The 13069-nt window shown below is 41.0% G+C and overlaps 1 protein-coding gene across 3 annotated transcripts in view; it reads left to right on the top strand.

Moving 5' to 3' along the window:
* Nucleotides 1-13069, top strand: part of LOC129835548 (low affinity immunoglobulin gamma Fc region receptor II-like) — a 67000-nt gene that overhangs the window by 38982 nt on the left and 14949 nt on the right. For all 3 annotated transcript variants that reach the window (XM_055901231.1, XM_055901230.1, XM_055901229.1), the window contains 6 exons: nucleotides 7572-7814; nucleotides 7999-8202; nucleotides 8973-9029; nucleotides 11308-11388; nucleotides 11504-11618; nucleotides 12275-12317. In XM_055901231.1, coding sequence (XP_055757206.1) covers nucleotides 7572-7814; nucleotides 7999-8202; nucleotides 8973-9029; nucleotides 11308-11388; nucleotides 11504-11618; nucleotides 12275-12278 — 704 coding nt within the window. In that variant the 3' untranslated portion in view covers nucleotides 12279-12317. The remainder of the gene's footprint in view (nucleotides 1-7571; nucleotides 7815-7998; nucleotides 8203-8972; nucleotides 9030-11307; nucleotides 11389-11503; nucleotides 11619-12274; nucleotides 12318-13069) is intronic.

Genomic DNA, 13069 nt, shown 5'->3' with positions numbered 1-13069 from the left:
GACCAGGGCACAAAATATAATAATAATCAATAATTTTGCTCTTTTTTTAACCATCTTACATATAAAAACCTTGTTTGTTCATCAGAAACTGTGAATAACTCACCACGGGTTAATGAGAAGGGTGAGCTTTAAAGGATGCACATAACTCTGCAATGTTGGGTTGTATTGGAGAGTCTCAGTCTTAAATCATTTTCCACACACAGTCTGTGCCTGTATTTAGTTTTCATGCTAGTGGGGGCTGAGAATCCACTCTCACGTAGGTACGTGGTTGCAAAGGTTATCAGAGTCTTAGCAGCGCAATTTGCCAAGGCAGGATACTCTGAGCGCAGCCCAATCCAGAAATCTGGCAGTGGCTTCTGATCGAATTACATTTTCACAAAACCGCTTGTTGCAATTTCGATGAGGCTCTCTTGTTCAGAAAGCAGTAATTGGACTGGAGGAAGGGCATGAAAGGGATAACGAATCCAGTTGTTTATGTCGTCCGTTTTGGGAAAGTACCTGCGTAATTGCGCACCCAGCTAACTCAGGTGCTTCGCTATATCACATTTGACATTGTCTGTAAGCTTGAGTTCATTTGCACACAAATAATCATACAATGATGGAAAGACCTGTGTGTTGTCCCTGTTAATAAAGACAGAGAAGAGCTCCAACTTCTTAATCGTAGCCTCAATTTGTCCCGCACATTGAATATAGTTGCAGAGAGTCCCTGCAATCCTAGATTCAGATCATTCATGCTTGAAAAAACATCACCCTATTTGCAAACCCTCCCCTAAACCGGATGACGCTGGGGCAGTTGTGCGCAGCCCAATTGGTCACCGGGTCGCACCCGGCTGCGACAGAGCATATAATAAGGTTTTTATATGTAAGATGTTAAATAAAATTGAGACTATGATTAAGAAGTTGGCACAGGAGCCTGGACTTGAACCCAGAATCTCTAGTTGCAGAACTAGCACTGCGATGCAGTGCCTTAGACCACTGCGCCACTCGGGAGGTGAAACAGTGTTGTTTGATGAAGTCATAGAGTTTTTATTTAGTTTTTTGGGCTTTTTCCCACAGCATTGTCCCAGCTATATCCTCGGCATTAGGAAGAATTAAGTCCTCCACAATAGTATGGGGCTTGCCTGTCCTAGCCATTCGGTAGCTCACCATATAAGACTCTTCTAGCCACTTCTAATAAATGGTATCTATTGCTTTTATACATGTCTTACTACTCGAAAGTCGTTTTAATTCTCGCTGAAAAAACTCCTGTGGCTTATTTTTCAAATTGGCATATTTTGTTTCTAAATATCTGCATAATAGTGAAGGTTTCATTGAGTTGTGAGATATAATTTTTGCACGTATAACACACTGTGGCTGAGGAAACTCCCAATATAAGTGAACCTCAAATCAATGTAGTTCTCATCATATTAGTGCCTCTTCGATGGTCCAACGTCCCTGTCTGTTGTTCGGTGCTTTCCCCTGGTAAGGGGGCAGTAGCTCTTCGGCTGCATCCGATTAACAACTGTCAGTGTCCGTGCTAGTTGGGCTAACAACAAATGTAGAATTACTGATGCTAGCACTGGATGTGCTCGTGGAAGCAGAACAACTTGTGTCTTCAACAGGTGCAGGTGTAGTACTGCTGGTAGTCGCAGTACTACCAGTAGAGCTGGTATGTGTCTCTATGGACACGGGCCTTACTTTTTAAACTATTTATCCATTTTTGAGCAAACGGAATGAGCAGCAGCTACGTTTGGCTACATACGGACCGTTAGTGGAATTCCCACAAGAGAGTAGGGGTTAATGTGATTGGATGTAAATTATTTGACTATGCTACCTGTATTTGACATTGTGTTGTTATTTCGCTCTTTTTTGGAGGTGAAACGAGGCTACTCAGGCAAGAATAAAACATCACCCAAATGTATAGCCCCGCTGGAAAATCTAAATGGACTGTTTGAAAATGTGAATCCCGTTTTTATTTGGCGTACCCTAGACGGCATTGCAGCCCAGTTTGGGAATAGCCGGGTTAGAAGAAGCCTACATAACCAACCCATAAAGTCATATTTAACATCCATATATGGCCAGCTATATAAACTTTAACATGGATTTATCCTGCAATAGATGTCGTTCAATTGGTAACATACATGTATGTCTTCTTCTAATGCCTCTTAAGGGGAAGATAATCTAAAAGTAACTGAATGTAATCAGATTACGTTACTGGGTTCGGGTAATCCAAAAGATACGTTACTGATTATAATTTTGGACAGGTAGGTAACTAGTAACTTGTCTTTCTCTCTCTCGGAGGACCTGAGCCCTAGGACCATGCCTCAGGACGACCTGGCATGATGACTCCTTGCTGTCCCCAGTCCACCTGGCCGTGCTGCTGCTCCAGTTTCAACTGTTCTGCCTGCGGCTATGGAACCCTGACCTGTTCACCGGACGTGCTACCTGTCCAAGACCTGCTGTTTTCAACTCTCTAGAGACAGCAGGAGCGGTAGAGATACTCTTAATGATCGGCTATGAAAAGCCAACTGACATTTACTCCTGAGGTGCTGACTTGCTGCACCCTCGACAACTACTGTGATTATTATTATTTGACCATGCTGGTCATTTATGAACATTTGAACATCTTGGCCATGTTCTGTTATAATCTCCACCCGGCACAGCCAGAAGAGGACTGGCCACCCCTCATAGCCTGGTTCCTCTCTAGGTTTCTTCCTAGATTTTGGCCTTTCTAGGGAGTTTTTCCGAGCCACCGTGCCTCTACACCTGCATTGCTTGCTGTTTGGGGTTTTAGGCTGGGTTTCTGTACAGCACTTTGAGATATCAGCTGATGTACGAAGGGCTATATAAATACATTTGATTTGATTTGATTAACTAACATTTAGAAAGTAACCTGAACCTGATGACCACATGTATGAGAGCACAGTCATTAAGCAGAATAAAAAAACATGGAAAGATCATAGGTCACCAAAACTTACCCTGAACTCCTCCATTTCTTCTTCCTAGAAGGGATAGTTATGATCAGTGAAGTGTGGAGGGGAAAGAGTCGACAGAGATAGATAGAGAGAGAACAAGAAAGAGAGAGAACAAGAAAGAGAGAGAACAAGAAAGGGACAAAGGAAGAAAATATAGATCAAGACCCAGAAGTGAAGTCAAACTCTCATGACCACTGAGAGGTTTCTCATGACCACGGTGGGGTTTCTCATGACCACTGTGGGATTTTCCATGACCACTGTGGGGTTTCTCATGACCACTGTGGGGTTTCTCATGACCACTGTGGGATTTCCCATGACCACTGTGGGGTTTCTCATGACCACTGTGGGGTTTCTCATGACCACTGTGGGGTTTCTCATGACAACTGTGGGATTTCCCATGACCACTGTGGGGTTTCTCATGACCACTGTGGGGTTTCTCATGACCACTGTGGGGTTTCATATGACCACTGTGGGGTTTCTCATGACAACTGTGGGATTTCCCATGACCACTGTGGGGTTTCTCATGACCACTGTGGGGTTTCTCATGACAACTGTGGGATTTCCCATGACCACTGTGGGGTTTCTCATGACCACTGTGGGGTTTCTCATGACCACTGTGGGGTTTCTCATGACAACTGTGGGATTTCCCATGACCACTGTGGGGTTTCTCATGACCACTGTGGGGTTTCTCATGACCACTATGGGGTTTCATTTGACCACCGTGGGGTTTCATATGACCACTGTGGGGTTTCTCATGACCACTGTGGGGTTTCTCATGACCACTGTGGGGTTTCCCATGACCACTGTGGGGTTTCTCCTGACCACTGTGGGGTTTCCCATGACCACTGTGGGGTTTCTATGCCAACATAAGTAGACAGGAAACAGCTGCTGCCCGGGGAAACATCTTCCTAAGAGAAAAAAGTGGAAGCGGGTAATATCAACAATCTACCTCTGAACAACCATGGACAATCTACAGTGATGTGATTGGTCCTGAAGGGGATGGTGTTAGTATTCTACAGTGATGTGATTGGTCCTGAAGGGGATGGTGTTAGTATTCTACAGTGATGTGATTGGTCCTGAAGGGGATGGTGTTAGTATTCTACTGTGATGTGATTGGTCCTGAAGGGGATGGTGTTAGTATTCTACAGTGATGTGATTGGTCCTGAAGGGGATGGTGTTAGTATTCTACAGTGATGTGATTGGTCCTGAAGGGGATGGTGTTAGTATTCTACAGTGATGTGATTGGTCCTGAAGGGGATGGTGTTAGTATTCTACAGTGATGTGATTGGTCCTGAAGGGGATGGTGTTAGTATTCTACAGTGATGTGATTGGTCCTGAAGGGGATGGTGTTCTACAGTGATGTGATTGGTCCTGAAGGGGATGGTGTTTGTTTTTTCGTGTTTCTCCTGATGTTTCTTGGTTCTGAACATGATCGCTGGGCCATGCTGACAGAGGACATACGACCCACGTGGGTCATCCGCAGCTTCTCAAAGTTCAGGAGAGACCTGTTTATATATGATGTTTATATATTATATACATCTGGAGCTGTGATCCTGGAGAGATCTGTTTATATATGATGTTTATATATTATATACAGCTGGAGCTGTGATCCTGGAGAGACCTGTTTATATATGATGTTTATATATTATATACAGCTGGAGCTGTGATCCTGGAGAGACCTGTTTATATATGATGTTTATATATTATATACAGCTGGAGCTGTGATCCTGGAGAGACCTGTTTATATATGATGCTTATATATTATATACAGCTGGAGCTGTGATCCTGGAGAGACCTGTTTATATATTATATACAGATGGAGCTGTGATCCTGGAGAGACATGTTTATATATGATGTTTATATATTATATACAGCTGGAGCTGTGATCCTGGAGAGACCTGTTTATATATTATATACAGCTGGAGCTGTGATACTGGAGAGACCTGTTTATATATTATATACAGCTGGAGCTGTGATCCTGGAGAGACCTGTTTATATATGATGTTTATATATTATATACAGCTGGAGCTGTGATCCTGGAGAGACCTGTTTATATATGATGTTTATATATTATATACAGCTGGTGCTGTGATCCTGGAGAGACCTGTTTATATATTATATACAGCTGGAGCTGTGATACTGGAGAGACCTGTTTATATATTATATACAGCTGGAGCTGTGATACTGGAGAGTCCTGTTTATATATTATATACAGCTGGTGCTGTGATCCTGGAGAGACCTGTTTATATATGATGTTTATATATTATATACAGCTGGAGCTGTGATCCTGGAGAGACCTGTTTATATATGATGTTTATATATTATATACAGCTGGATCTGTGATCCTGGAGAGACCTGTTTATATATGATGTTTATATATTATATACAGCTGGAGCTGTGATCCTGGAGAGACCTGTTTATATATGATGTTTATATATTATATACAGGTGGAGCTGTGATCCTGGAGAGACCTGTTTATATGTGATGTTTATATATTATATACAGCTGGAGCTGTGATCCTGGAGAGACCTGTTTATATATTATATACAGGTGGAGCTGTGATCCTGGAGAGACCTGTTTATATATGATGTTTATATATTATATACAGGTGGAGCTGTGATCCTGGAGAGACCTGTTTATATATGATGTTTATATATTATATACAGGTGGAGCTGTGATCCTGGAGAGACCTGTTTATATATTATATACAGCTGGAGCTGTGATCCTGGAGAGACCTGTTTATATATGATGTTTATATATTATATACAGATGGGGCTGTGATCCTGGAGAGACCTGTTTATATATGATGTTAATATATTATATACAGCTGGAGCTGTGATCCTGGAGAGACCTGTTTATATATGATGTTTATATATTATATACAGATGGAGCTGTGATCCTGGAGAGACATGTTTATATATGATGTTTATATATTATATACAGCTGGAGCTGTGATCCTGGAGAGACCTGTTTATATATTATATACAGCTGGAGCTGTGATACTGGAGAGACCTGTTTATATATGATGTTTATATATTATATACAGCTGGTGCTGTGATCCTGGAGAGACCTGTTTATATATTATATACAGCTGGAGCTGTGATCCTGGAGAGACCTGTTTATATATGATGTTTATATATTATATACAGCTGGAGCTGTGATCCTGGAGAGACCTGTTTATATATGATGTTTATATATTATATGCAGCTGGAGCTGTGATCCTGGAGAGACCTGTTTATATATGATGTTTATATATTATATACAGCTGGTGCTGTGATCCTGGAGAGACCTGTTTATATATTATATACAGATGGGGCTGTGATCCTGGAGAGACCTGTTTATATATTATATACAGCTGGAGCTGTGATCCTGGAGAGACCTGTTTATATATGATGTTTATATATTATATACAGCTGGAGCTGTGATCCTGGAGAGACCTGTTTATATATGATGTTTATATATTATATACAGCTGGAGCTGTGATCCTGGAGAGACCTGTTTATATATGATGTGTATATATTATATACAGCTGGAGCTGTGATCCTGGAGAGACCTGTTTATATATGATGTTTATATATTATATACAGATGGAGCTGTGATCCTGGAGAGACCTGTTTATATATGATGTTTATATATTATATACAGCTGGAGCTGGGATGTTTATATATTATATACAGCTGGACCTGTGATCCTGGAGAGACCTGTTTATATATGATGTTTATATATTATATACAGCTGGAGCTGTGATCCTGGAGAGACCTGTTTATATATTATATACAGATGGAGCTGTGATCCTGGAGAGACCTGTTTATATATGATGTTTATATATTATATACAGCTGGAGCTGTGATCCTGGAGAGACCTGTTTATATATTATATACAGCTGGAGCTGTGATCCTGGAGAGACCTGTTTATATATTATATCCAGCTGGAGCTGTGATCCTGGAGAGACCTGTTTATATATGATGTTTATATATTATATACAGCTGGAGCTGTGATCCTGGAGAGACCTGTTTATATATTATATACAGATGGAGCTGTGATCCTGGAGAGACCTGTTAATATATGATGTTTATATATTATATACAGCTGGAGCTGTGATCCCGGAGAGACCTGTTTATATATTATATACTGCTGGAGCTGTGATCCTGGAGAGACCTGTTTATATATGATGTTTATATATTATATACAGCTGGAGCTCTGATCCTGGAGAGACCTGTTTATATATGATGTTTATATATTATATACAGCTGGAGCTGTGATCCTGGAGAGACCTGTTTATATATTATATACAGATGGAGCTGTGATCCTGGAGAGACCTGTTAATATATGATGTTTATATATTATATACAGCTGGAGCTGTGATCCTGGAGAGACCTGTTTATATATGATGTTTATATATTATATACAGCTGGAGCTGTGATCCTGGAGAGACCTGTTTATATATGATATACAGCCGGTGCTGTGATCCTGGAGAGACCTGTTTATATATGATGTTTATATATTATATACAGCTGGAGCTGTGATCCTGGAGAGACCTGTTTATATATTATATACAGATGGAGCTGTGATCCTGGAGAGACCTGTTTATATATGATGTTTATATATTATATACAGATGGAGCTGTGATCCTGGAGAGTCCTGCCCTTCCTGTGACTGAGGGAGATTCTGTGACTCTGCGCTGCAGATATCAGGGAACTCCCTCTAACCTCACAGCTGATTTCTACAAAGATGGATCCCTCATCAGGAATGAGACTACAGGAGAGATGACCATCCCTGCAGTATCCAAGTCAGACGAAGGACTCTACAAGTGTACCAACTCTAAAGGAGAATCACCAGAGAGCCAGATGAATGTGACAGGTGAGGAGAGAATGAAGGTAGTCCGTTACATGTAAGATATAACGGTAACTGAACAGGTGAGACATTACATTCATAATAATGGGGTCTTATCATCTCTGTCATTAGAAGAGATATATGTTTCTTAGATAACATACATCAATTTGATTCTAACTATTTTCTGTTGTTTCCTCTTGTGTTTTTCAAGATGGAGGCTCTACCTCATCCTCCTCATACTCCTCTCTCCTCCTCCCTCTGTCTATGTCTGGGGTGGTGGCTGCTCTCTCCATCTCTCTGATCATTCTACTGGTCCTGTTCTGCAAGAGGAACAAAGATGTAGCAGCTGAACCCAGAGATGTTACGTATGCTGACGTTAGAATCATACAGGACCCAGAACCCAGGAGAAGGAGAGGTACACACACACACAGACAGACAGACAGACAGACAGACAGACAGACAGACAGACAGACAGACGTAGAGACAGACAGACAGACGTAGAGACAGACAGACAGACGTAGAGACAGACAGACGTAGAGACAGACAGACGTAGAGACAGACAGACGTAGAGACAGACAGACGTAGAGACAGACAGACGTAGAGACAGACAGACGTAGAGACAGACAGACGTAGAGACAGACAGACGTAGAGACAGACAGACAGACAGACGTAGAGACAGACAGACAGACAGACGTAGAGACAGACAGACAGACAGACAGACAGACGTAGAGACAGACAGACAGACAGACAGACGTAGAGACAGACAGACAGACAGACAGACGTAGAGACAGACAGACAGACAGACGTAGAGACAGACAGACAGACAGACAGACGTAGAGACAGACAGACAGACAGACAGACAGACGTAGAGACAGACAGACAGACAGACAGACAGACGTAGAGACAGACAGACAGACAGACAGACAGACGTAGAGACAGACAGACAGACAGACAGACGTAGAGACAGACAGACAGACAGACAGACGTAGAGACAGACAGACGTAGAGACAGACAGACAGACAGACGTAGAGACAGACAGACAGACAGACGTAGAGACAGACAGACAGACAGACGTAGAGACAGACAGACAGACAGACGTAGAGACAGACAGACAGACAGACGTAGAGACAGACAGACAGACAGACAGATAGATAGATAGATAATTAATTGTCTTGTCTCTTCCAGAGAAGTCTCCAGGAGCTGATCCAGTCTACTCTGCAGTGAAGACCTCCAACACCACAGGTACTGTAATACTGTATAACACCACAGGTACTGTAATACTGTACAACACTATAACACCACAGGTACTGTAATACTGTATAACACTATAACACCACAGGTACTGTATAACACCACAGGTACTGTAATACTGAATAACACTATAACACCACAGGTACTGTAATACTGTATAACACTATAACACCACAGGTACTGTAATACTGTATAACACCACAGGTACTGTAATACTGAATAACACTATAACACCACAGGTACTGTAATACTGTATAACACTCCAACACCACAGGTACTGTAATACTATATAACACTATAACACCACAGGTACTGTAATACTGTATAACACTATAACACCACAGGTACTGTAATACTGTATAACACTATAACACCACATGTACTGTAATACTGTATAACACTATACCACTACTGTATAACACTATAACACCACAGGTACTGTATAACACTATAACACCACAGGTACTGTAATACTGTATAACACTATAACACCACAGGTACTGTAATACTGTATAACACTATACCACTACTGTATAACACCATAGCACCACAGGTACTGTAGTGCTGTATAACACTAACACCACAGGTACTGTAAAACTGTATAATACTATAACACCACAGGTACTGTAGTACTGTATAACACTATAACACCACAGGTACTGTAATACTGTATAACACTAACACCACAGGTACTGTAATACTGAATAACACTATAACACCACAGGTACTGTAATACTGTAAAACACTATAACACCACAGGTACTGTAATACTGTATAACACTATAACACCACAGGTACTGTAGTACTGTATAACACTATAACACCACAGGTACTGTAATACTGTATAACGCTATAACACCACAGGTACTGTAGTACTGTATAACACTAACACCACAGGTACTGTAATACTGTATAACACTAACACCACAGGTACTGTAGTACTGTATAACACTAACACCACAGGTACTGTAATACTGTATAACACCACAGGTACTGTAATACTGTATAACACTATAACACCACAGGTACTGTAGTACTGTATAACACTATAACACCACAGGTACTGTAAAACTGTATAACACTATAACACCACAGGTACTGTAGTACTGTATAACACTATAACACCACAGGTACTGCAATACTGTATAACACTATAACACCACAGGTACTGTAATACTGTATAACACTATAACACCACAGGTACTGTAGTACTGTATAACACTATAACACCACAGGTACTGTAATACTGTATAACACTATAACACCACAGGTACTGTAGTACTGTATAACACTATAACACCACAGGTACTGTAATACTGTATAACACTATAACACCACAGGTACTGTAGTACTGTATAACACTATAACACCACAGGTACTGTAGTACTGTATAACACTATAACACCACAGGTACTGTAATACTGTATAATACTATAACACCACAGGTACTGTAATACTGTATAACACTATAACACCACAGGTACTGTAGTACTGTATAACACTATAACACCACAGGTACTGTAATACTGTATAACACTATAACACCACAGGTACTGTAATACTGTATAGCACTATAACACCACAGGTACTGTAATACTGTATAACACTATAACACCACAGGTACTGTAATACTGTATAACACTAACACCACAGGTACTGTAGTACTGTATACCACTATAACACCACAGGTACTGTAGTACTGTATAACACTATAACACCACAGGTACTGTAATACTGTATAGCACTATAACACCACAGGTACTGTAATACTGTATAACAATATAACACCACAGGTACTGTAATACTGTATAACACTATAACACCACAGGTACTGTAGTACTGTATAATACTATAACACCATAGGTACTGTAATACTGTATAATACTATAACACCACAGGTACTGTAATACTGTATAACACTATAACACCACAGGTACTGTAATACTGTATAATACTATAACACCACAGGTACTGTAATACTGTATAATACTATAACACCACAGGTACTGCAATACTGTATAACACTATAACACCACAGGTACTGTAATACTGTATAATACTATAACACCACAGGTACTCTCTCTCTCCTGTGTTTAGTTCCAGGTGGATCTGGTCCAGTGTGTGTTAATATCCTCTCTCTCTTTCCTGTGTTTAGTTCCAGGTGGATCTGGTCCAGTCTGTGTTAATATCCTCTCTCTCTCTCCTGTGTTTAGTTCCAGGTGGATCTGGTCCAGTCTGTGTTAATATCCTCTCTCTCTCCTGTGTTTAGTTCCAGGTGGATCTGGTCCAGGTGATGTGACCTATGCTGACATCAACCACACAGAGAAGAGACAACACAACAGGAGGAGAGGTAGGAAGAAGGGAGAGACCAACAACACTCCCCTCATCTTTCTGGAGTAAATAATATGTTTTTACCGTGTTTTTAACATGTCACTAGTTTTAACCTGTTTATGTGTTTCTTTCAGAGAACGTTGTTCCAGACCCTGTCTACTCAGCAGTGAAGACAGACAGACAGACAGGTCAGAAGGTCATTCCAGACCCTGTCTACTCAGCGGTGAAGACAGACAAACAGAGACACAGGTCAGTAGGTCGTTCCAGACCCTGTCTACTCAGCACTGAAGACAGACAGATACAAAGGTCAGAAGGTCAGAAGGTCCGGACAGACGGACAGACGGACGGACGGACGGACGGTCAGGCTCAATGATGATGATGAAAAGTAGAGATCATGGCAGCCATTTTGTGCCAGAGGGCTCAGCACCACCCATCAGTTTCTGCAGTGATGAGAGGATTTCTTCCTACATCTGTGCCACTGTGTCTTATTGTATCGGTAGCCATTTAGAGTTAAAGTTGCATTATGCAGAAATTGCTCCGCCATTTCCTGGTTACTAAATCTCTAGTAGTTCACCTAATTTCAGTTTCTGTGACAAAGTAAGCTAGTCTAGTGTAGATACTCAGATACCTGCTGGAACAGGACAAGGCACCTCTCTGTTTTGGAATGTTTTGTTCTGGAATGAAAAATAATTAACTCACTTTTTGTTCAGATTTACAAATGAAGCACTGTGTATAGTGTAGATAATCAATAATATAATAATAGATAATTGATAATCAAAAACAAAACTTGGGAACGGGAAGCATAGAAATATCTCACAAAGAACAGATTTCTATGTGGATTTAGTTGGGTTGCTCAAAAAGTTACATATTGCCATTTTAACAAATGTAATCTGTGTAAACTTTAGGTAGAGCTGTATCTGGATCCAGGGACGTAATGTACAGACTGAGGTAGGTCCAGATCACTGTATCACTAACCCTAATGTACAGACTGAGGTAGGACCAGATCACTGTATCACTAACCCTAATGTACAGACTGAGGTAGGTCAAGATCACTGTATCACTAACCCTAATGTACGACTGAGGTAGGTCCAGATCACTGTATCACTAACCCTAATGTACGACTGAGGTAGGTCCAGATCACTGTATCACTAACCCTAATGTACAGACTGAGGTAGGTCCAGATCACTGTATCACTAACCCTAATGTACAGACTGAGGTAGGTCCAGATCACTGTATCACTAACCCTAATGTACAGACTGAGGTAGGTCCAGATCACTGTATCACTAACCCTAATGTACAGACTGAGGTAGGTCCAGATCACTGTATCACTAACCCTAATGTACAGACTGAGGTAGGTCCAGATAACTGTATCACTAACCCTAATGTACAGACTGAGGTAGGTCCAGATCACTGTATCACTAACCCTAATGTACAGACTGAGGTAGGTCCAGATCACTGTATCACTAACCCTAATGTACAGACTGAGGTAGGGCCAGATCACTATATCACTAACCCTAATGTACAGACTGAGGTAGGTCCAGATTACTGTATCACTAACCCTAATGTACAGACTGAGGTAGGTCCAGATCACTGTATCACTAACCCTAATGTACAGACTGAGGTAGGTCCAGATCACTGTATCACTAACCCTAATGTACAGACTTAGGTAGGTCCAGATAACTGTATCACTAACCCTAATG

Source organism: Salvelinus fontinalis, chromosome 36, assembly GCF_029448725.1.
Source record: "Salvelinus fontinalis isolate EN_2023a chromosome 36, ASM2944872v1, whole genome shotgun sequence".
Lineage (NCBI taxonomy): Eukaryota > Metazoa > Chordata > Actinopteri > Salmoniformes > Salmonidae > Salvelinus > Salvelinus fontinalis.
Note: the sequence above shows the minus strand (reverse complement) of the source record. Positions and strands in the feature narration are given on the sequence as shown.